The sequence below is a fragment of the Falco naumanni genome, chromosome 7, assembly GCF_017639655.2.
Source record: "Falco naumanni isolate bFalNau1 chromosome 7, bFalNau1.pat, whole genome shotgun sequence".
NCBI lineage: Eukaryota > Metazoa > Chordata > Aves > Falconiformes > Falconidae > Falco > Falco naumanni.
The window spans coordinates 42,155,546-42,181,964 of record NC_054060.1 but is presented as its reverse complement, the minus strand read 5'-3'; the positions used below and the strand labels follow the sequence as shown (position 1 = coordinate 42,181,964).

The 26,419-nt window shown below is 38.9% G+C and overlaps 1 protein-coding gene across 1 annotated transcript in view; it reads left to right on the top strand.

Moving 5' to 3' along the window:
* Positions 1 to 26,419, top strand: part of LOC121091111 (ras and Rab interactor 3-like) — a 179,473-nt gene that overhangs the window by 34,516 nt on the left and 118,538 nt on the right. The window contains exon 3 of the mRNA XM_040600344.1: positions 25,836 to 25,912. Coding sequence (XP_040456278.1) covers positions 25,836 to 25,912 — 77 coding nt within the window. The remainder of the gene's footprint in view (positions 1 to 25,835; positions 25,913 to 26,419) is intronic.

Genomic DNA, 26,419 nt, shown 5'->3' with positions numbered 1-26,419 from the left:
TGTTAGGTATGAAATTTAGATTTAGAAAATTTATACTGTGGTTGGAATAATGATATACATTATTCATTAGTACAAATGTAAAAGGACTTGATCTTTCCTTTTCTCTCTTTTTTTCTGTTTTGCTTTGTGTTTGGATGAATCACATGTAGCACACCAAAAGAGAAATTAGAAATTTCCAAGTCAAATTGGGTCTTACAGAAAAGGTGAAAGGTTCTTGTCAGCTTACTTTATCAAAAGCATAGACCTAATTAGTTTCTCAGGATACTGACAAGGAGTTACAGATATTTTGCTCACTTAATTTTCTTGCAGAGGGAGTAGTTTCTTTGAAAATGATTTTCAAAATTGCCTGATATTGTTTTACCTAATTTGATTGCTGGCAGTTGATGACGTTCTAATGATGCACACTTTCAACCTCAAAGAAGAGAAGCTGAAAAAATAAGCGTAGGCTGCTCCTAAGGGAAACTTACTTCAACGATTTATATACACAGAAAATGAGAAGTGAAGGGGAAAAGCAAACTACAAAATGTATTTTCAATTACGACTTGGGCATTGTGTGTTTTTGTGACTAACATTCATGCTTTTTCTTCCACTGAAACTACTCCTCTGTATTTCAGAAAAACTTGACAGGTGGTGTCTTTTGGATAACAGATCTTCAAAATTAAAAATGTAATAAAGGAAATTTATTGGTTCCTTTAGGCTGTTTCAGCTTGAGTGTTAATACTCCGTCTGTTTTTAGGGGGTTATCTTATGGTACAATGGATGATGTGTGTGCACAAACTTTTTTCATACAGACTCAGAACTTGCAGAAGTGAGTTAGCTTACCAGATTCCTTTCTGTAATGGCATTGCAATTACAAAAAAACATTTAAATATTGCTAAAAGTGTCTGACAGAATTTGAGAGGTAATTAGAAACTTAGCAAGCTTTTGATTATAACGAAAGGCCTGCCTGCTAGCTGCTTGGCCTTTGTCCAAACTCGTGACAATGAGATAGCAAGAATGTAGGTAACATTACTGTTGAGCGTTTTAGAAAGCAGCTGCATCCGTCCTTCAGTGTTAGTTTCACTTTTTCTTTTGTACACATTTATAGTGAGATATGCCAGTTATTCATGAAAGTTGTATTGTGATTTGTTGTCAAGAATGCTCTTCTCTTTGCAGAATGAAGGACAGTGGGTTACTGTGTACGTAAAAATCGGGTTTACAGAATATTTAGACACCAGAATTTGGCAGGATTAAATAAGATTTCTATGTTCTGTTATAAAGGTCAGCACTTTTGTGTGAGTAGACAGGCTTGTTCTGTATCTAGACAGGGGAATGCGTCCCTACCAGTAGCCTGAGACAAGAAATAAACAAGCATTTGAGTATCTGTGCATTAAAGAGAATTGGTATAGCTGAGCACACCAACTCATTCATTGTCTCTGGCAAGAGAAAGGTCCGGCTGGTGGAGTAGAGGCTTTCAGGGCAGATTTTCTGCTAATCTTTACCAGTTCATGTTCTGTTGGATTTCATGCAATTATTCTTCATTTGTGACAGCACAAGAGGTAAATGAGGCTTTTTGCTTTTTGGATTGTATGTGTCTTACCATAACTTCTTTTTTAGCAGAGAAGGGTAAAGGAAAATGGAATGCTTCATAAAGCAATGCACAGGGCACCTGTGACCCAGATACACAGACATTTTACTGCTAAGGCTGTCTATCCTAATATTGATAGAGTGATGAAAGAATTAATTTCTCTTTTATAATTTGCCAAGCAGCTAAGCATGTAAACAGCTAAGCACAATGCAATTAAGTGTGCTGTGTAGTCTTCTATGTAATCTCAGCAGAATGCCCCTTCATCACCTTGTAGAAAGACCTCATAGGATTTGAGGGGTCATGCTGCTTTGTGTCTTGATCTTTGCTGATCCACTTTGTTTTCACATTGAGATTTCCCATTTTCCTGCTTGAAACAGACACTTTAATAAGTTAAATTTCTAAGAAGATAGTGGCATGTTTTCTTGCTTGCTTGACAGTCATCATGATGAGGGAAGGCACGGGGTTTACCAACAGCATATTTGTTAACTAAAACTGAACTGTCAGTCGTCTTCCTGGAATTTTATGAGCCACTTTTGCAGCAAATATTGTTCTGATTAGATATGAGTTATGTCTTCCAAAACAATTTAAAATGAAAAAGACAACTAAAAGCTCCAAAGGTATGTTATAGTGATGAATTCTGCACTGGTTGACAGGTAATTTAGATGACCTGGTAGGTTTTGTCCACTTAAAATTTGTATCCATGGCAAGCCACACCAGGTGGTGCTGTAATACATGAGCTTTGCAATTCTTATCCGTAGCAAGCTAATGCTTTCTTGGGAAAATAAACTGTATTAGCACTTCATTTTTTTTCATTCCAGATTTTCTCAAAAGGGGATAGTACAAGCAGTAAGGGACTCATCTTGAGCCTTGATCTTACATTAGAGATTATTCTTGAAGCATAGTTACTGGGCTGAAATTTCTGTGAAAGAATAGATTTCTTAACAGTCAGTTCAACTACCTCATTTTGACAAGCGGTATATTCGGTTTGAATACATATTTTAAATTTTGCATCTATTAGCTATTAATAGAAATTATTTCTTCTCCTCTTCTAAGCATCTAGAAAGTGCTGGAAGGTCTGCATTTGGCCTTGTATCAGACAGCCATAGAAACTAGAGAGAAGACTGCATCATATACAGCCAGGTAGTACGCATCACACCCTCATGAGTGGAAAAGTTTTCCAGGGTTCTCTTAATTGTATCTTCATCTCCTCTCTTGATTTCTTCTTGTCACTTTCTTCTCATATTTTATATATTTTATTTTTCCTTTGTTTCTTTTTTGAGGAAGAAATGCATCAACCCACAAAAATTCTGGAAGTCTGATTATTTATGTACAGTACTAGCAGCTGAACTCTTAGACTGTCAATATGGCAGCTTTTCAGCTGGAGATAATTACTCTTTTACATAACATTTGCAGTTGGATTCTGAAGTAATACGCATGTTAGAAATGTTTAAGTTATTTTACATGAAAACATTCAAAGTAGATTCTTAATGGAATTTCTTGTTAGATCCATTGAGTGTAGTATCTCTTCTATTACACTGCACGTGGAAACCAGAATTTTAGACATTTTCCCTCTAGTATCATGGAATCTGAACTTCCTAGCTGAAATTTCCACAGTTGATTGAGATTTGGATACCAATTTCAATAAAATCAAAATAAGGCTAAGTCCTCCAGTTGTCTTTGAAAACTTGCATCTTCATTCTTTTGCTACGAAGTATTCCTCTTTTGTGTTGCAGTTTTCTAAGACCAAGAATGATGCTTCTGTCTTCTTAATTGTTTCCTTTCGCTGTAGGTGATAAAAAGCTGTTTATAACCATCCTTCTGTATCCTGCTGTGACCAGAGTTATGTTAAAATAACTGGGTTTTAGAACCTTTAGAATATGGAAATAGAAGGAGAAAGGGGAATTATTAGTTATTTAGGGCTATATTGTAATACACAAGAGAGCTGTATATTGAAAAGACTAGGAAGAATATATAGGAAAATGTTACATACCCTCGCTCTGGCCAACAATCTCTAAAATAAAAAGGCCCAACCCAAAATCCAGTATATAGTATTTATTTTTTTTCTTCAGATGTGTTTATAACCAGTTTCAAATATGTTCTAATTTAGTAAATGAAAAGAAACTTAAAACATTGTTCCCTCCTGTATTTTTCTTATTTCTAGGGGTCTGTAGGTTTGCAAGATGCCAAATAGGATACCTAGAAAGATATTTATCACAACTGAAAAAAAAAACCCTAGCTTTCAACAGGAAGTTCCACACCTTGGCTTAGTATAGCATGTATCAATTTCTGGTTTTATTTGAGAAAGCATGTTTACCCATGCTTTAAGGTGCTTCCCTAGATCAGGACCTAAAATAAAATGTAGGGAAATGACTGAGATGTAAGAATGTCCTGTGGGTGCTGGACCTTGGACAGGAAGGCTGTGGATTATAAGTGCAATTTCAAAGGGCTGAGGGAAACTTTGGTGTGAAGAGAGTGGGAGGCTGAGGTAAGCATGGGTGGCAAGGTGGAAATGTGAAGCTGAGAGCTGGAGAAGTGACAGCACATGGTCAGGTTGGATAATTACACAGGTAATTACTCATCTATGATTGTGATGCTCAGACTTTGTTTGGGGCACCTGCACTTGCATAAACCAGCCAGATGGAACTTCTGCACCTCCAGTCAGAGAAACATAGGGCTGTAAGAAAAAAAAATCGGGCCATCTAGATTCATTCTCTTTTGGGACAGAACTGGAACAAACATTCATGTGGCAGATCCAGGTCTTAAAACTCCCACTCTAAATACCTCCCCTCCCCCCAGATTTTATTCAAATCAGTGTAACAGTGGCATTTAGAGACTGTTTCTTCATAAACATAATTGCAAGATTTCTAACAGTTAGGACTTTGAGGATTATATTTGATGGTCTTTAGGATGTACACCCTACTCCTAATGCTGGGTTCTTTTGTTTTGATACAGAGTTGCTTCTAAGTATGGCAGTTCAGCCTAGCACTGTCTTCTAGTGTGACTCTGGTAACCCATTATATTGCTTTCTTTATGTTTTACTAAAAGCTAAAGAGTGAGTGCACGTTGTTTTACATAGAACTCAATTTGATCTCAGCTGATGAAATTCTTTTTCTACTTTCCCTTCTTTGGGAAGGTTATATAATTTATATGGTTGAATGGGAGAGGGAAGATGTATTAGTGGATTGAGTTAAGATGGGGTTTACTTGTATGTGTTAGCACAGATGTTTCAAACCTGAGCTAACATGCTGGTTTACCTGGTTGTGCAATTCTGGGAAGTCCAAGTAGAAGCGGATGCTTCCAGTTCATTCAACTCTGTGTTTTGCTCAGTGTGCTCAAGAGTCTGCTTCAAGTCACCCACTAAAAAGCAGTATTGTTTTTACTGCTGCAATTCAGTGATTCTTTTTGCTAGTGGAAAGGCAGATGCCAACAGGATCAGATAGTCTCAGAGCTTATAGAGTTTAACACTTCAAATCATGAAACACATCATTGTCTAAAACTGTGTTCTCTGAGACCACAGTGGCTACTTTTTCCCTCTGCACAGCATGCACTCACATTGCAGTGTATTTTATTTCCTTTGCTGAACTTCTCTTTAAGAAATAGACAAAATCTTGAGACCATTATGTCTGGTATCACTAAAGTCTGAAATATTTCCAGCAAAATCACCAAAATAATACACACACCTAAGCGTATATAGACACATATATCAAAAGTAGAAAAACACAGCTAGCTTGTGTCTGATGCTGTTAACTAAGCTTTTACAGGTACAAAGACTGAAGTAGTAGCAAGTCCAACTGAAACACCTAAATGATCTAGGTCTCCTACCTCTCAGTGGATGTCTTGTAGATGTCTTGAAATTGTGTTCTTTATTCTTGCTGGTATGTTTATGTCTGATAACAAAGAAAGTAGTTTTTAGCTTGCCATTTAATATAAATACATGCAATGTAAATACTGTTATTTACCAGATCTTCAGTTAAAACCTCTTTGTATCCCAATCTTCAGAAGAGACAAAATGGTGAGAATGGAAATGGATGATCTGAATCCAAGTGGTTTATTCAAGGTCATATGTCAGGGGTATTGCCTGAGCTGAGAACAGAATAGTAGCCTGAGTGTTATAGTTCATTAATTAATAACTGTTCAAATGTCAGCCGAAAAGTAATTTATATTTTGGCAGAGAAAAGATTCTTAAATCTAAAGAAAAATTGTGTTGAGTCAGGCCAAAATGTGCATCATTTTTCAGGGGAAAGATACCATGAAAATAATAGGGCTTAAGTAAATACTGCTGGGATTATTTTACTGTGTTTTGGAATTCAGTATTGCAAATTACTGAAGTCTTGCAGATTACCTGCCCTGAATTGCAAGTTTTACCTGATAGAGGGTGTTCAATCAGGCTCTTTGTCTGTTATTTATTTTTGTGGATTCTTTGGGAAATGCGGTTTGACTGTTTTGGTTAAAATGTTTTGAACATCTGTGGTTCCCGCAGGTTCACTCCCCGTGAAATATGTAGGGCAATTGCCATTTGTTTGTGTGTCCATCCCCTCAGGGAGAACACTGGGACAGTTCTTGATACGTCTGTATGCTTCCTCTCATACTGCTGTGGCTACCTCTGTTTCTTTCCTGCTCTTGTCTTTAGTTGTGCTCTATTTGATATCTTCTGCTTTTCTCATACTTTCCTTGAACTTATTTTGATTTTTCTTTTGGCATAATTAATATTTCTTCCTTCTATTGCCTTCTTTTCCTTATAACGTCTTCAGCTCTGCCCTGATGGGTTTAATCATAACTTCTCTGATAGTAATTTCCAAGTATGTGTATCTGTGCCGGCTTCTCACACATTTTTCTGTTCCCAGATCTTGAACCTTCAGGCACTTCTTCCTGGATGTCCTTATGTGCCATTAGCACACCCCTGGATGTTTAGTCAAAAATGGTAGATCATTTTGCCTCTCAGCAGTTATTCCTTACTGTGCATGTTTTGTGTAATTTCCCACTCCTCCTTTTATTTTCTGTATTTCTGTATGCTCTGCACTTATTTCAGTCCTCTCTTAGCTTTTTGTGTCTTCATAAAGTCTTTGATTTCTTCCCCATTACATGCTGTTTTCTCCTTAAAACATTTTACTCCCATAGCAGTTTATCAGTAATCACATCATCCTGTGTAGTGTTGTCTATGATTTCTTTTTGTTCTTATGATATTAACTATTGTGCTTAGTTTTAGTATTACGTACATACCTTTTACAAATAGTGTATACACAGTAATGAATTTTAAGAATACTTTGAAGATAATCCACTACTTCAGCTTCTCCTAACAAGGAGAACATGCCATAATGATGGCATGACTTATGTATGAACTGAATTGCAGCTCTACTTTGTTGCATTTGAATTGTAGGAAATTGCTTGCAAAATTAGCTTATTATTTTGATTATTTTTAACATATACAGGCCTATGATCTCACTTTCATGTTTCTAGGATGTCAGTAGGGTAGCATTCAAAGGCTTACTAGAGGTGTAGCTGGCTTTTAGGCAAAATGCATGTAAACTGGCTCTGTGAAGTCTCCTCCAAACAGTTCCCTCCTGCAGTCTGTATCCCTTAACCCAGAGCTATGCCAGGTGGGGTGGGGTTTTCTTTGATGGAAAATGAAATATTTGGTTGCATATCAAATGTGTGGAGAAATGTGGTTTTGTAAAGTCTGTGCATGTATGTTTGTTTTTTTTTCTGGAGGAATTAACGTTATTCTGTATCCTATATCTGGTTTTCTTACAGTGCTCTTGCTGTCACTACTTTTATCAATGCAGTATTCACTGAAGGTTAGTCAACATTCTGATGCCTTTGTGTGGCTGCACTTCTTAGCAGGAAAAGACTCAGCTCCTCTTGTGAATGTTCATGTCAGTTATTCCTGGATACACTGTTCCTTCTTTAAATGTTAATTTTAGACAATTACCACCCCCTGCACAGCTGCTTCCAGCTGCTGCCGACACCTCCTCAGCCTGCTTGCCACAGCTGTGCCATTCTCCTTTTCTTGGAAGTTGCACCTGCTTTTGGTTTGCAGACAAGTTCTTCCAACTTGATGTGGTGGCAGAGAAGCCCTGTGGACAGTACTCCAGCACTCCTCCTGGGCTGCAGCCTTCTCTGTCATCACTATATATTGCTGGTATTTTTTAAAGTCTACAGGTTATTACTGTATGTGTCAGAATCTGTCATTTCCTTACATTTTCATCATTCTCAGCTCAGTCTTAAGTGTGATATGCCTCATTTGAAAACCAGGGCAGGCCTCTTCCAGCGTGAAACACCACTTGTGTCTTTGAGTCCTCTGCTCTCATGTTTTCCAGATGTTTCCACAAATAATTGAGTTTATTTCAGTCTGGCAATCACATTCCTAACTGCCACAGCATCCCTTCAGTAAAAAGGGGTAAGACTTAGCTTGGGATGTTCTCAGTGTGTGTTACTGTATGTGGCTGGAATTCTCTAATGCTCAGACATTATCCTTGCTTCTTGAGCATGCCTGCTCAGCTTTATTTTGTTTGTGCTGTTTTTTATAGTAGCTGCATGAACTGGACTTCTGTAAACCTTACTTGTGTGAATCCATTAGAAAAGGGCATCAGTGCCATTGGTTATAATTAATGGCTAAAATGTCAACGTATGTTTCTCAATATGTAGGATTCTGTTTTGCCTGCCAGTGATAATTCCTTATAATTATTCCTCAGTGTAAGTAGTACTATGGTCTAGTAGAATGTCGTTTTGCTGTTTAGTTACAGCTTGAACTGTCTTCTGTGAAATAAACTGCAAAGGCAAATATGCCTTTGCGTAGTGACTTTTTTCAGATGAGATCATCACAGGAGCTTTATCAGAGTACTTAATAGGTGCCTGTTACAAAAAAACAAAGAAGTCTAATTAAAATGGGACCGATATTAATAGTGACTTCTGTAACTAGCAGGCTGGATTTGTGCTGATGACTTACAGGACACAGCACTCATAGCCTGTTAGGGAATTGAGGTCCTTGATTTGTGCTTTGTAGTCGTTTCGAAAAGCCATGAAGACTTTGTTTCTGTCATCATTGAAATGCACCATCCACACGTTTTTTTCTACATCAGAATTCTTTGTCTCATTGTAAACTCATACTTGAGAACAGCATCGTGCACTTACAATGTTTGCACTGTTTATGCCTCTGAACCTTTCTAATTAAAGAAAAATATGTGGGATGTAAATCAGCAAAGCTTCATTAACTGCTTCTTAATTTCAATATTAGCCTTTCAGCAGAAATATGGTTAAGAAATGAGAGTTAAGAGAACAGAAATTGAACTGAAATGAGTTTTACTCAAATTTGTTATGTCTGCCAAGTGCAAATATGTTAAAATCCCAATGTTTAAAAAAAAAAAAAATCCATACAATTATTTTGCTTACTGAACCATTTAAGCTGTTTAGTCATCTGCAGATATTTCAAAATCTCCCAACTGTTAAATTCAGGGAGGAAAAAAAACTGAACTGAAGGAACCAAGCTGTTAGTTGGTCAACTGCCCAGTCGTGTATTAAACGACAATATATAGTTCACAGTAAGAATGGGAAAAGTTTTGTCTGTGTGGATGGAACAACTTCTGGAAATCAAACTGGTATGTATCATTCCCAACTGTGGCATTAACTATGCCATGCAGTTGGGAAAATGACGTTTTCTCATTCATTTTATGTCTTCACTGCAAAATTAACTTGGATGATCTATCTCAGATTAACATAGATGAGAGTAACAGCATTGGAAAGTAACTCAAGAGCTTCACACAGTGATTGAATGACTGCAGAGTGATCGCGTTAGTGGCCGATGAGATGCACTAATGTAAGCTGTAACTAGTGCTTTCTGAAAGGCTAGCCAGCTTGAATTGAAGCACTGCCATGCTCAAGTTAAAGATTTTAAAAGGTGCAATCCATTATTAAGCAAGAAAGGTTTACCAGGACTTACTGATTCACAAACCAGGTACATTTTATGCCCAGTATTTGGTGATTGCAAGGTACCAAAAGAAGCATTTTCATGGAATAAAAGACTAGGAAAACGGTACTCATCTGGTAAGATCCCTTGGTGTTTGTAGCTGGTTTGCAAATTCTTGAATCCAGGGAAATCGAAATACACAGCCAGTCAGCTTGCTGCGTTCATCAGCTACATTCAGCCAGGCTGCTGAAGGGAAGTACAAACCTTGAGTCTTCCCTCTGACTGTGAAAGAGAGTGGTATTACATGACACAGTGATGCTATAAGTTAATAGATACAGTAATCCAAAATGGGCATATAAATAACATTTGAAATGTTATGTCTGGTTTTCTGAGCAGGTGAGATGTGATTGATCAGATCAGTTTGAAGCCATGACACCTGCTCTATTCTCCTTACGTTAGCAGAAAGCAGATGAAGTTTGTGGTGAGGCTCTGCTTTGAGTACTCACTGCCCTAAGTCCACCTTTCTTGGTTTTGTGACCATGCTGGTCTTTCAGCACCCTTCTGCTCCTGCAGCCATATTCTATCAGGTTTCTTACCATGATTCTGGCTCTGTTTTCTGCAGCACAGCAGAAATACAAGGAACCACCTTATTTCTGTGTGGCAGGTTTTTTTTGCATAACAGTTTGAGGCAAACCTATATACATATATGTAGAGAGAATATAAACTCTGTGTGTGTGTGTATGTATATATTATGTATTCAGTGTATTTCTAATATATATTAGGAGGGTGGGTTTTCCTTTTCAATCCACCTAAACAAGTGGTAGGAATGCAAAACCAGTTTCTGAATCATTTGATGCAATGAGACGAAGATGATACAAGCTTATTTTAAGGTAGAAGATCAATGCAGTGTTATTCCTGTATAGGCAGGTGTGAAAGCATTCTGCATGTTTTGCAGCTGGTTATGTCTTGTGTGGTCCTACTGTATTGAGTGGCACTGTAGAGTATGATGTGGGTAACACTGAAGTCTAGCCCCATTCAGAGTAGACTAAAAAAGATCCCTGAATTAGCTATTTCTAACTACATGTATTTTCCTAGGCACCATCTTGGTGTGATGCTTCTTGAGAATATTTTAGGTGGTGCTTCTAGAGATTTTTTTAATTTGCTATATACGGTCTCAGAAAATGCTTTATAATATATCTGTCTTAAATACCTGCTACTGTTTGGTATGATTAGATGAGTATATAATTTTCCTATTTCTCCTCTTCTTAAGAATCTAGTGCATATATTTAATGGATGTTTTTTCCCTTCCTTAGCTTTCAGACATTGATTCTTTTCCTACCGTGTTCTGAGACTCTCTGTAATTCCCTGTCTTTACTTATATAGCTAACTCAGTGGTATTTATAGACAGTGATTGTTTCCTAGGGGTGTCTTTCTGAGACTCCAGATAAACATACATTTCTTATCTCTCGGGGACAGGCAATGTAGTTTGGTGATTGTTGAGCCAAGTGCAAGCGGTGTATCATCGGGTACAAATAAATTTCTCATGTGCTTGACTGGGATTTTCTGCTGAGGGTTACCCCGTAGTCTGTATGCATGCTGTGTAGTAAACCAGTGCAGAGTAAGCTGGAAAGAACTGTAGATATGACTTTCATCAATTTTCTGATCAGCCAGTGAAGTTTGGAAATAAATTAAAATAAAATCTGCTAGCACTCTTTAAATGATTTCCACTTTTGATGGCTGCTTTGGCATGAGAAGCACTGTTCTCTGACTTGGTTTCAGGCAATGTACATGCACGCAGGATTGTGGTAGTGTGATGGTTTTTTTTAGAAAGCAACACTCCAAACTTACAGCTGTAGTGTTCTTCCAGTAATGGAGAAATACCTGTTTAAGTGAACTGGCAGTGGTACCAGAAGCACTGAAGCAGAAGCTCCAGCTATGACCTATATGTCCAGGCTCCCAGCTGGGCTTGTACCATATGTGCTGAAGCTTGTGTGACAGTAGTTGCCCTATTATTGGTAGCTGACCTGGCTAGATGAGAGAGAGAGATGTGTTTTATTAAACCATACATTCTTCTGTGTGCTTAACTTCTGAAGTCTAAAAAGCCCTGTACTAATCTTTCATGATTGGGCTGTGACATCGCTAAATCAACGTAGCTTTTTTCCCCTCTTTCTTTCCTTCTCTTAATTTCACTTCTGTGACCTTTGGCCTTGTATCCAGCTTTGTGTATGCGCTGCTCAAAGTGAAGATTGTTTCTCTTCCTTTATGTGAATTGTATGAGCTTCATTGCAACATTCATTTTCACATACTGCCTAATCATGGAATAGGATTTCACATGGATGAAGACAGTGTGAGGACTGTAAATTTGGATTGTGGAATTAATGTAAAGTTTGTCTTTTTACCTTCCAGCAGTGGACTTTCCTGCTGTATGGCTCTATTCTGGATTAAGATTGTTTTTATTCTGGAATAATTGCTATGCATTTAGGGAAAAAATCACTTTCCCTCTCTCAAATCGTAAGTGCCGCTGCTTAAGATGCTGTTAAATACGTGGAAGTCTTCAAATCTTTTAAGAGCCTGATTTTTACTTAGCAGATTTCACACCAAATGTGAAGCTGCTGAAGTATACCATAGAGGCTAGGACTGAAAAGAGATCATTCTTGAAGTACTCCGGAAGTGTTTACAGCTTCTTACTGAATTTCTAAAGTAAGGAGAAAATGCCACAAGGGACATTGTCTGGGGAAAACTAGCAGAGAACTGTGCAAATCTGCCATTTGAAAAATTATTTATGTATTCATATAAATGAATCATGGCATAGGAGCTGAAGGGTTAAATCTGGGTTGCCTTAGATGGGATTACTTGTGTAGAAAAAGTGAAGTAGGCTTTAGCCTATGGCATAAGAAACATGTTGGCTTAATTTTATTTCCTTGGCAGAAACTGCATGCTGGAATGTGCATGTATTTGTGACTTTGAGGTAAAGCATATGAATTGGGAAGTAATGCTACTAAACCTGTGCACTCAGAAAGTGTAAACCTGGCCTTGCAAAATTGTGATGTTTTGACAGATAAACAAGTCTGGGTCTCTTTTTGGTTTGTCTTCGTAAGTCTTTTAGATTTTGGGGCTTGAGCCTATTTCCACAAACACAAAGGCTAGAAGCAGATTTTTTGTTTAAAGTAAAAGCTGATGTTCTTGCATAATTGCATGATTCCAGAACCATGGCTTCAGGAAAAGTGAAAAACAAATATCCCATAGTTTACAATGAAGTAATGAGAATTTGCTACACCACACAAACACGGCTCACAGGGAGAAACTGTGGTGCTTCTGTTTGTGCATATGAAAGAGTTTTTCAAAGCACCAAGGGGTATATGGGACAAAAAATTATCCTAAATACTTTACTCCAAAACCTGACTTCATTATAGAGCCAGTGTTTTTTAACACTTTGATTTTGGGAGCTTAACCTGTTCAACTTGAAACAATTTTTCAAAATTCAGCTTCCTTCCAAAATAAAGCAAAATTCAGAGAATTAATCAGCTGATCTCAGCTTGTGGCATCAACAGCCTGATTTTTATAAGGGCTGGGCATGATGTCCATGATGAGATGAGTTCCATGAAATTCTTGGCTTGCCTGTGCTGAATCCTTTTGGGAATTCTGGCCCCAGAAAGGTCACCTAATAAATAGCCTTGAGGGGCTTCCTCTGTTCCCTCTTAATTGATGGAGCTTTTTGGAAAAAGCACAAGGAAATTCACTGGTGGAAACGGACCTGAATTGACAGGGGGTGGAAGAAGTGTTTGAGTAGTCTTTTTGCTGCTGCCTCCCAGCATTTTCCTTCTATATCCAGAAAGAAAAACTTCTAAGTAAAGACGGTTCGAGCAATACCCATACCCCAAAATAATACCTTATTGTATGCCTTTATCTGTTTGGTCTCTGTAGTCCAGACTTAGTCTGCTGGTGCTCTACTACCTGATCCGCAAACTAGAAAACCAGTTTATTTAACTTAATCTTAGCCTAGCAGAAAAGATCAACTGTAGTTTTTCTGCTGTTTCAACTTGGAGAATAACACAAATTTCCTGGATGCTTAAAATCCCTGCTTGAATTTAGTATCAGAAAAACAGTATAAATACATATATTTTAAACACTGAATTCCATTTTCTTTTCCGTGCATTTGGGGGAAAAGAATAGCATGTGCCAATAGAGCTGCTTTTAAATAAGCCATACTGCAGCTTTTGCTGAAGTAGAAGGGATTCAAAAGCCTATTATTATGCATTAGCCGTGCTGAAGGCACAATAGCACAGTTTTATTTAAACTGCACTTCTGTTCTGAAATGTAGCTGCTCTGGTGGCTCCTGCGGTTGCTTGTTTCTTCCTTCTCGGTGTTTTCTACATGTAATCTGTTCAGTTTTCAAGTAACCTGGTAGCTTTTCTAGCTACCAGCAATTGGAACTTGTTCTGTGGTCTGACTTTCATCAAGTCAAATTTTGCCAGTCATTTTGCAGTTTGAATGTGGCTGTCACTTCTACTGAGGATGAACCTGGCAGGAAATAACCTCATATTCTGTGTTACTTGAGGTCTGTCTCCAGCAGGTATAAGGAGGTGGTAACACCCTATTTTATTCACTGAAGAAGGCTAGGAAGAAGGAACTTGGTGGTATAGAAAAATACTTTTTATAGTCAGTTTGCTAGCAGAGGTGCTAATTAAACAGAATCGGTGATATTTTCTAAGGAAAACTGTTATTTCCTACCACTCCATCTATATCCATTCATAAATGTGAGCATCTATCATATTAGCTCTGTCCGTGGCAGTCAGCTTTTCTTTTTGAAGGACAGGTTTGATCCCATTGTTATGTGGCATCAACGGAGTAACAATGCATCCTAGTTTTGAAATGGGTGACATCTGCCAAATGAGCTCTTCAGGTGTTCAGAAAGGAAGGAGACCTCAACCTTGGGCCGAATTCACTTAACTGGTCTGTTCTTGCTTGCATATTCAAGCATCACAGAAAAAGATTCTTCGAGCTATGAAAATCTGTAGTGTAGCAAAATCTGTCAAGGACAACTTGTGTGGTGGTTGTTCCTTGTAGATCTCCTGAAGGAGTCATTTGGTGAACAAGGGGAGAGGTAGTGGTCTACTCTGGTTGCCAAGCTGTTCATTAGGCATAGTACAACAACAGTGTATGTAAAAGCAGCTCCATAAAAGCTGTATATTCAGTAACAAAATTGGGGAGTTAGAACCCACCTTCTGTAAAAGTGTCCTTTTGTGCCAAATGGTGTGTGGTGTTTGAAAGTGAGTTACTAGTCCACAGTTACACTTCCCATAATTTTTTCAGTGAAGTGCTACAGCTTGTCTGGTTGGTTTTCAAAGCCCTCTGATAGTGAAAACAAACTGTAGTTTTCCCTGGCTATACAGCTTAATAGATTTGTAGTGAAATCCCTGTGCAGGTGTCATTGAAATTGCGGACAACACAGCCTCTCCGTGGAAGCAAACTTCTGGCCTTATTGTGTAGAGGTGAGCAAACTGAGTTTATGAATGGATAGGCTGAACAACTAGCATAAATACTTTCCGTCCTTTAGTTCTGGAAGACATTTTCAAGTCTGACTGGGAGCAAATACCCCCGCCCCCCCACAAGACCTCAATGCACTTGAGGTAATAATACCAAAACCTTATAGTGTGATGTTTGATTCTCCAGCCTGTTTGCAGCTGGAAGTGTTGCATGTGAAAAACATAAGAAATTATTATTTTTGTGTTGGGATGAAAAAGTGCTTAAGGGTTTAATAACTGTCCTTTCTTATGTGTTGATAATTAATCCAGTCATTATCCCTTTTCCAAAACATTTTTCCCTATCAGGTAGTGATCTTGCCATGGACGTTACTTTCTACCTGTATTTAAACAAGACAGAGCCACGCTGAGTCCAAAAACGTGCATGGTCATAGGGCTCCCTCCCTCAAATGAAACAAGAGGCTGTTGACCATAGAAACTATCCATTTTCAGGAAGGAAAAAATGAGGGAAATGTGATTAATCAAGTGGAGGTTGACTGTATGAAGCTTAGAGTGAAATACCGGAGGGAAATTCTATGTATAAGATACTCGTTTTTGCAAGTGACTAGCATCTGTGGTTAACTCATAGAACAGTCATGAGGTAGTACAATTTAAACCTGTTCACATTATTCCACAATTTTTATTCAGTTCTGAGTGGAGGATGAACCATTATTCCCCCTAAGCTGGGAAATAACGCGTCTGAATAAGCTGCATCAGTGCTGGACCCTGCTAGTGTTTGAACTGCTTTGGCAGCCTTGGCTCAGAGTAGTGTGAACACAGCTAAGGCGGTGTGAGACAGTAAGTAAGAAAGGGGAGAAGGTGGAAAACATTTTAATATCCTGGTTTAGAAATCTGAAATATAAAATAAAAGGGTTGGTGTCCTTGAGTGGGATTTTGAAGAATACACGTGTGCTTTGTGGAAAACCAGTACCATAATTATGGAAGATGTTAGCACAGTTCAGAAATTCTGTGACTGGTCACTGAGACCAACAGCTTATTTCACAGAAGCACTGGAGACCTGTCAAATGGAGGCAGATTCAGGGCCCTGCACTACATTGAATTCAAGTCTTTTAATGTAAGTTGTTCTTAGACTGTAGTAAAACTAGGTGTTGGTTAATTTCACCTCTGTTCAGCACTGATTTAGAAATATTTGTGTCCTGATTCTTAGTGAATTTGAGTGGACTTCACAGTTTGATAGCTGTATTGAAATCCTGGATCACGGTAGATGTGTTCTAGGCAGGTTCCATCCATCTTCTGTGGAACTGCGACTTTGCAGTAATAAGGTTGAGATAAGCTGTATGAAGGCATCAGTCAAGAGCTTATCCATAGGAGAAAATAATGTGAAATAACTGTTGTCAGAAACAAAAGAAAACTCATGATGAGGTTCTTGATCTTTAGCTCTTTAAAGGCAGTTTCTAAAGAGTGTGTCAGCTGGAAGCCAGGGAGAAAAAAAAAATAATCCATGATCCCAAACCTTGGGATTCTTTTACAGTTATCTTGAGGACATTAAAAGCATTGACACAAAGCCCAGTACATATGAAATGCTGCACTCTGTTATGCTGATGCGTCTGTATGTTGCAGTAGTTGTGCATCTGTGCATCATCACTGACTCCCTGGATGAGGAGATGAGATTTCATCAAGCCTTTCAATTTTCTTTTCGTTGGCAGATAATTCTGAATGTGTTTTTATTTGATTGTTGGATATTGCCTTAATGAGTGCAAATACTTTTTTAGAAAGGAGAAAAGAAACTCAATGTAAGTTCAGGGTTTAATAAGATATTAATATTACTTTTTATTGTAGCTAATTCAGCCTTGTATAGATATTTTCATAATTTCATGCTGAGGGATGAAGAGTTTTGAAGGCTATTTCATTAATACACCATGCTTTACAATATATATAAAAAAATAATTTAATAGTTTAGAGTCAGTTATTTGCTTCATAAGCCGCCACTTACCATTGCATAGATAATCACATTTAGCAGTCCTCTTTTGGTTGAGCAATGCAAATGGAATTAATATACCACAGAGACAAAATTTGCTCATAATTCTACTGTTTGTGAGGTGAGGGCTATGGAGGAGGGTACTTAATGTGCATCCTGCCATATGGTACTCTGCCTGCAAATAGAAAAATTGATCTTTGGCATCACATGGTGTTACACTGATGCACAAATGTTTCTCAAAGAAGCTGGGTGGTATAGCATATAATTTCATTGCGATTCGTTTGGATGCTTTGTTGCTGTCCAGGTGGTAGAATCCATAAAACCAGTTAACTAAAGAGTTATCTCTAAAGGAATTTCCTTGCAGATTTTTTCAGGTAAATGTCTGCATGTCTTTGAATTGCCCATTCCTGGTTTGCTTTAATACTGGTGCCTAGATTAGTATCCAGCAGAAACTGTACTGACTATTTGAGGAAAAATCGACATGTCATTCTGCTACAGAAAACTGGAAGCAGCTGTTTAATGCGAATGGGAACTTTAAAGTTTGGTAATTATTTTTTTCTGGATGGCATCCAGGATTATCAGTGAATTGTTCTTTTCTTCTTTGGTCCTTGTAAGATTTTTAGGTTACCAGTTTTCATGTATAAATGTGCTTGCTGAGTATACCATTTTTCTCCACTGACAATTCAGAGTTAAGGGCACATTAACTTGTGGTGTTAGAAAGGGCTATTTTAAAATACGACATTTATGTGAATTTTTTTTTTCATTCATGCTTTCTGTAATTCGGAGAAAAATATAGTTTTAATGTACTATGACACATTTATGATCTTCTAATGACTTGTTAAAATGTGTTATATCTAATTTGGGAAGTACTATTAAAAAGGAGGATTTTCATATGACACATTTTATATATGAGTAAAACTAATTTCACTGTGATAATACGGTCTTCGGGTAGACTTTATTTTCAGTGTTAACACTGGAACATAAGTAACATGTTAACGTAACTAAGACAAGTCAATACTTTTCTATGAGCAAAAGCAACCCTGCGCTGCTTTTCTAAAGTGCTCACAATACTGACAGTGCACAGGTTATGCAAGAGGATCAGGTGAGTGTATTATGACGTTCCCCGAGACTACCTACGTGTCTGTTTGGCTGTACTGAGCTCATCACAGTCATTTCTGAGACTGTCACCACTTCAGCACGTGAGCTAACATGTGGAACGTGACAGGGAGCCGACCTCCTTGACATCAGTGGTAAAGAGAATATGGGAGGAATTTCTCCCATTGCCATTAGGATGCTTTCAAAGTGGCTAAGCTTCTTTCTGTAAAAATCTTCCCAGTGCACTGGTTTTGAAGAACAGTACGGGCCAAAGCCACAAATGTGATTCTAAGACATACGTATCCTATTCATTGCCAACTCAGCTCATATAGGACCCCTGCACTCAAGGAGATGTGGTTGGAAGAAGTAACCATTTTTTGGCTTTCAAGCAAATCTTCTAAGAGATTATATTATTACAGAACTATAAATTAGTGCAAGTTGCAGTACCTGAAGGCTTTTGCAAGTTCAACTCTTGGTGTACAAACTGTTGACATTTTACTGCTGACACCAAGTAATGATGCATGCATTTGCTTAACAGGTATAAATAAGCTCATTTCTGCACAGTGAGGTGTTTGCTATCACTGAGACACAAATACATGTGCATGAATACAACACTAGGCCTTGGGAAGATGAGGCTCTGCAATGTGAAAAGGGAATTGCACATAAGCAGAAATACATGAAGTGCAGAGGTGCCTAAAGCTGCTTGCAGTGTTTAAACAAAGGGCACATTTGAAATATTCAAGCTGGCTTATGAATATGATTATAGAGGGGGTAAAAATGGAAGCATGTAGTTCTGTCTTCTGTCTGTCCTTCTTCCCCTTATACCTCTGCTCTGGGTGAGTGAGCTGATCGACAATCGCCGGAATGCCAGGGCAAAGGGGTAGGGATTGCAATCCGTAGATGTAACATGCCCTGGAGGGAAGAGGAACACGGGCAGAGGGAAAAAGTTGCAGGCATTAAAAGGAGAAATGGGCTTCTCTGTATATCATTTGCCTAACCTCCTTCCTGCAAACACAGAGTGAAGCCGATTGTGTGTGTCCTTTCAAACAGCTACAGCTTGCCTCTCCCTATGAGGAGAAATAAGAGTTGTAACAGGCTTGAATGCTTAGCAGGTATTAAGAGTTAGCGTGTTTGCTGCCTCCGTGAGTAAATCAGATGCTGATAAGGTGAAGAAATCACATGTCGAGGCAGGTTATAAAACCACAGATCCACGTGGTTGTTGAGATGTTCTGTCAGGCTTAGGAGATTTTGAAACTTAACTTCGTTGGCAGATTGCCAGTCACAGTATGGATGGGGCATATGGGAGCAATGCTCTGATGGTACCCAGAAGTAATCTGGTAACAGCCTAAGTCTGGGCAGGTGTCACTGGCACGCCTGGGTTACCCCGACTGCTGCATACCACATCTTCGCTCCAGAGCCATGCAGACAGCTTAAGCTGTGCAGCTGCTATTATATTCTATTGTGAGGCATGCTATCTGCATGCTTCGTGTAATTCTTCAGCCACAGACAGCTCAGCCAGAGCTTTTTATCAAAGGTGAATCATCCTTTCTATCATGGCATAATCAAGGATTTTTTTGTTTCCATGACTCAGAGGAAAAGGTGATGTCCCCTCCAAGTCGTGGCTGGATAAGCTGCTTTTATTTCCCAACTCATTTCACGATTAGGGAGACTGAGTGAGCTACAGAATTATGACAGTTCCAATATAGACTTGGCTTTCTTGGTGCCCTCCCTTCCCCCTCAATAAATCTGTGCTTGATAAGATGAGCTGCAGGAGCCACGGGTTTGCAGTAGTACCAGCAGGATAAATATTTCTGTATTTCTAGCTGATTTAAGATGATTGGTGTATGCTCCCCTCCTTTTTTTGGCAAAGGTTAGCCCCATTAGATGTACTGCTCTTCATTTAATCTCCTTCTCCCATCTGTTCTGTCTCTTTTCAGGAGAAACCGAGGAGATGTAGCTCCCACTCGGGCTGCCAGATAGCTCTGTCACCCGTACATGAGAAAATCTCTGTGAAGCAGAGTGCTGCCCTGCTGCTCGCACACATCAGATTGTACTATGAGGGTAGACCAAGCTCTTTCAGACTCCTTAATAATGTCATATCCCCTCTGTCAGCTCAAACAGATGAGGGAATGAATACCAGTGCCCCCCTCAGTTAAGTGATGTTGTGTCCCAGGCTTAAACTGGGAGCCAAGGCAATCCAAACAATCATTTCCTGAGCGATCAGGTTATCTTTGCAGTAGGTAAGAAAACCAAATCTTTAAAATATTAAAACCACGATACAGCAAGTAAATAAAGAACAGTGTCTGTAGATAAGGTATGCAGAATTTATAAATCACAATTATATAAAACCTATGATTATCTGGATAATAAAACCATGAAGACAGCAAATGTTATACTGAAAAACTCCAAACTACCTTGGAACTCACTGGTGGGTGATGAACCTGATAACCACCTGTGATGGCATGACTGGCTGGGTAGACAAGGAGAGAGCAGTGGATGATGTCTACCTTGACTTCAGCAAGGCATTAGATACTGTCTCCCGTAACATGCTCATAGGTAAAACTCAGGAAATGTGTGTTAGATGAGCAACCAGTGAGGTGGATTGGGAAGTGGCTGAGTGGCAGAGCTGAGGGTTGTGGTCAGTGGTGCAGAGCCCGGCTGGAGGCCTGTAGCTCATGGTGTTCCCCAGGGGTCAGTGGTGGGTCCAGACCTGTTCAACTTATCCATCGGTGACCTGGATGAAGGGACTGGGGGTACCCTCAGCCAGTTTGCTGATGACACAAACTGGGAGGAGTGGCTGATTCACCAGTTGGCTGTGCTGCCATTCAGCGAGACCTGGGCAGGCTGGAGAGCTGGGCAGAGAGGAACCCAATGAAGTTCAGGAAAGGCGAGTGCAGGGTCCTGCACCAAGGGAGGAACAACCCCACGCACCAGTACAGGCTGGGGCTGGCCTGCTGGAAGGCAGCTCTGCAGAGAAGGACCTGGAAGTGCTGGTGGACAGCAAGTTGCCCATGAGCCAGCAGTGTGCCCTGGTGGCCAAGAAGGCCGGTGGGATCCTGGGGGGCATTAGGAGGAGCGTGGCCAGCAGGTCGAGGGAGGTGATCCTTCCCCCTCTATTCTGCCCTGGTGAGGCCACACCTGGAGTGCCGTGTCCAGTGCTGGGCTCCCCAGTTCCAGAGAGATGGCAAAGTACTGGGGAGGGTCCAGCGGAGGACTATGAAGATGACTTGGGGACTGGAGCATCTCCCTTGTGAGGAAAGGCTGAGAGAGCGGGGCCTCTGTAGCCTGGAGAAGAGAACACTGAGAGGGATCTTACCAATGTCTACAAACATCTTAAGGGCGGGTGCCAAGAGGATGGGGCCAGGCTCTTTTCAGTGGTGCCCAGCGACAGGCCAAGGGGCAACGGGCACAAACTGAAGCACAGGCAGTTCCTTCCATCTGAACGTGAGGAAGAACTTCTTTACCTTGAGGGTGGCAGAGCACTGGAACAGGCTGCCCAGAGCGGTTGTGGAGCCTCCTTCTCTGGAGACTTTATAAACCCTCCTGGATGCGATCCTGTGCAACCTGCTCTGGGTGAACCTGCTGTAGCAGGGCGGGGTTGGAACAAATGGTTTCCAGTGGTCTTTTCCAGTACTGACCATTCTGTGATTCAGTGGCAATTTCATTAAGGAAGAAATCTTACTTACCAAGCTCCAGAGCCTTGCTTCATTTCCTTGAGTTTTAAAGAAGATTTTGTAGCATCTTTATGTGTGAACAATTGCATGCCATGAATTCAGTGTAGAGAGGTGCATTATCATTTAGAAAAGCAGTCTTTGTATTAATGTATTTTAAATTATCTCTTTGAGGCAAGCAGATAGTTTTTGCAAGTAGATATTTATTACAAATACTACATCACAAACTGTATATGAAGCCAGATGTTTTGTAGTGAACTGTTTTGCTTTTGTTTGGTGATCAGAATCCTGGGCTCATTTCAATCTTCTAGCTGTTACCTTTGACATCTTCTGGTCTTCTGATTTCCTATTTGATAACTTCAAATTATTTATTTTATAATTTAAAATTATTTAACTTCATAGAAGTGAAGTCACATTAGAAAGATAGTGATTTCTATTCATGCTTTTTGAAACTTCAGTTTATACTGACACCCATTTTTGATGTCATACTATGAAATATTTTACAGTCAACCAAATGAGATTACCAAGATGGGTAATAGCTTCCCAGATGACACATCCATTTTACCAAGTTATGGGACAGGATTATATTCGCTGTGATGTGTGGTGTCAGTAATGGGGGTGGTGCGGCTGTGATGGGAGCTGCAAATCTTTGCATCAGATTATGTGAAAGGCTGTACCCCACGGACAGGGTCACGTTACCGTTTCTAGAGGCTCAGGAGAGGGCTCTGGTGTCTGCTGTCCTAGTGCACTGTGTGTATTCTCACAGCCACCGTTTGAATGGAGAAGACAGAGGACAAATGGAGACGGGATAAGAAAAATACATCTCCTGAATACATCCATGTGGGTATGGTATTTTAGCCAGTGATGCAAGAACAACCATATTGTGTAAGATGCTAGCAGCTGTAGCTCTGGGTCTTTTCACCCAAAGAAGTCTCCTTAATGCTTTTTTAGTTAATAATCATTTCAGGTAATATTAATTTTTAATTTTTTGCTATACTTTATGTAGTAAAGAATAATTCATGTGGTAGAGACTCCACATGAGAGAAATTTTGCTTTTGGCAGCTAGTGTAGCTGAGAAGTGGTTCTTAAATTTGATAGTATTTCAGTATTATTCCAGAATGATATTCCTCCCTGATTGCTACATGAGGGGAATGATACTATTGTATTTTACTATATTGCATATTACTAGATATAGCAGTATATTACTTCAGGGAATCTGCTTAGCTGTTACATGCATATAGGGTTCTGTTGGCATCTTAAAAGTAAATAAAAGCATTGCATATTGCTGCATGTGGACTGATAGTTTGTGGATTATCCTGCACAGTCTTCCAGTAAAAGAGGAACTCTTTTACCGTCAACTCTAAATACACAGTATCTCAAAACTACAATGTAACCAGTTTTCTCCCAGTTTGTATGTATTTCCACTACCCTTTTCGTCGTTTGAGGGTAACCAAACAGAAAGGAAGATGTGTTATTCACATATTTTGATTTTAGAAGTATTTGGATTTGTTTGGCTCAATAGGGCAATGTTTTTTATTTAAGGTGTGGTCTGCATTTGTATAGCAATGCTATTTCCTCAGACTGTTTCATAAGGTTACAGATCTCTTTACAGTGCAAATCACAGCCCTTAAAGACTCTGGAGTTCCGTAGCAACTGAGACCCACTCTCTTGAAACTAGTCCTGCTGAATGTTGATTCGCTGATGGTCTTTAGGCACTGTTCTCTGCATACCGTTGAATGGTATTCCATAATTCAATGAGTGATTGGGTATTATTGTGCTGATTTGTTTGTATATTGATAACCACTGTTGCTTTCATTTTTCCTTGTGATTATGGAAGGGGGACCAGGAATAGAACATTTACCTAGGAGCAGGAAATCACACTCAGGAGTACCTAAGCAAAAGTTAGTATAGATTTTTATAGCTTTTGTTGTCTGAGATTTAAAAGGAAAGATGTACCTGTATCTTGGGAAAGCTCTATTCAACATACCAAGTGGTGATATCGGTTCCAGTCAGAATACAACAGTAAGAATAGATCTTATTGGAAAGCCTAATGAAAACTGGTAAAGGAATTGCAGTCAGTCATTGTTGATGGGCTTTTATTTTATGCTAATTTTTTTTAACAGTCTATTTTATAGACTGTTAGTAGCTTTAAAAGTCTAGTGGCTTTCAAATATTAGGTTGCAGGATTTAGAGAGATTTCATAAAATGTTAACTTTGAATTTTGGAAGGAAGGTATCATTTATGTATATAAAGTTTTAAACACTGCCTGCTGCCAGTGTATTAATACAAAAATAATACAGTTATGGTAGTGGGCACTAAGAAAAATACAGAGCTATGCGATCTTCAGCTTTACATGGAAACACTGTTCAAGTCTTTGTCAAGCTAGATATATGCAACATATGTAGGGGTTATAGTACAGATGAGAAAAGGTATGTTTGTATTTATATAAAACTCGAAGACTGAGGAGAAGTCATTCTGGACTTTGAAACCAGATTATCCTCTCACTGCAGCTAGTTTTTTATCATGTTTCTGGTGGTTACAGGTAACTCAAATTTAAGATACTTTAAGAAGTGAAATCCTTTTTTAAGAGTTACAGCGCAACATTTCCTGAAAATAAGGCTGGTTTAGAGTATGTGAACTTTAATAGCTATGAACATCAACCATACCTCAAATTCTTGGTTTCCGTGTTCATGGTTATTGTTTGCAGAATTATAATCAAGAAACTGAGAAAATATGCCATTAAAGTTGACAATGGAACAGCATAAATATCATATATTGTAGTCTTAAGCATTTATGTAAACTGACAGAGTTGAATGTGGGGAAGGCAATCATATATTCTCTCGTTTCCTTCCCTGAGATTCAGTATATTACAGTAAGTTCACAAGAACCTTCTGGAGTTTATCTTGTCAGCTGTTGTAGTTGGAGTCCAACTCAGCCTCACACAGGGCACCAATTGTTGCAGCACAAACTATCAGGCTGCAACAACGCCTTTACCATCAGTCAGATTCTACTGTCCATGCTGCTCCACCTTCCTCCAGAGGTCAGACCACACTGCTCCTCCATCAGACCAGCCATCCCACACTCCTCAGGGCTATTTAACTACTTCACAGAATGAGCTACAGCTGCACATCATCCATGTCAATCAACCCACTGCCTTCGAGGCAAGGCTACAGCTGCATGTTATCAATGCTAATCAACCCACTGCCTGCATTCCTCTACAGTCAACCTACATCTGCAACTCCTTGCAGAAAGGAACACTCTTTCTGAATAATAATTTAATAACTTCAGTGCATTTTGATTCTAGTGGCTGAAATAATGGTCACTCTTAAGTTTCCCAGACTCCTGTCTGAGGCACTATAAATCTCTGTCCCTGCCTTTTTTGTCAGTCTGGATGTTTTTTATCTCATATATTTTTTCAGACCTTTGATTTTGTTGCTGTCTGTCTCCACCATTTGGAATCTTTTGTCATTCTGTTGCCTTTGTGTGGAACGTAGGTCCTTTAACTGAGCTCCACACAACTTCACTGTCACCCAGAAATAATCCCCAAATTCATGTCTTTGCATTCCTATCATCCACGTACCATTTTTTGTTTCATTCTTTCCTTCACCAGATCTAGATAGTAGACTTTCTGGAGAAAGTACTTAAAATCACTTTCATCTTTGTGGAACTATTTGCAAGACTTTGGAGCCCTATAAAAGGTTGTAGTTAAGAACCTGAATAGTTACAACTACCTGAAAGCTACAACTTTTGCATAATTTTTCAGGCAAAGAACACTTAAAACCAGGAATATTATTTCAGGATGATTTTTTTGTGGCTGTGCTTATCACTTTGGAAGCATATTTAGAGGAGACACAGACAAGATGATAGTAAAAATAAGACATTAAGAATGTGAAACTCTTAGTACAGTGAAGGCTGGTTTAAGTCACTGAAATGATGGTAATTAATAACACCTAAGTATTAGTTCTCTGTTTTTTCTACAGAGCAGGAAAGAGATTCTGAGGTGGCAAGCTATAGTATAATAATTTGGAAGATACACTCGTGTTTGATCATATATTTCTACAGTTGCATCCTTATATTTTGGTCTTCTATTTACAGATGCTTTAAAATTAAAAAAAAAATATCTATATTTCTCTTTCAGCCATTAATGAATTTCCTGAAGATATATTTACAAATAAAGAACGTCAGCAAGGAGGAGTTCTGCTGCATATCATTGCTGTAAGTTTTCCTTTGCTGCGCTTCATTTTTGTTTTCCTTTTATTTTTTAATAAGATTTTAATCATCGTAGTGTCCTAACTAAATAGAGCTCTGTATATATCAACATGTTTGTTTCTGATACATTGATTTCAGTATTTCTAATATGTCTGTATGGGTACAAATGCTCAAAAGGTAGCATCTTAGGGACATGGTTTAGCGGTGGACTTGGTAGTGTTAGGTTAAGTTTGACTCAATGACCTTAAGGGTCTTTTCCAACCTAAATGATTCTATGATATTATTTTTATCTTATTTTAATATTATATATTTGCAGCGCCTATGCATAAAATCCTGGCCACATGGATCACAGACTTGTGTTTTCTTGTGTTTCATCTTGTATAAACAGGGTTTGGGATTCCTTTGGCAATGACATTAGGCGTGATGTGAAAGATTCTTGATTCTCTTTTTTTCCTGTTGCGCCTCTCTGCAAAAGATGCAGTTGTAATTACAAAAATAAACTAAGCCTGAAGA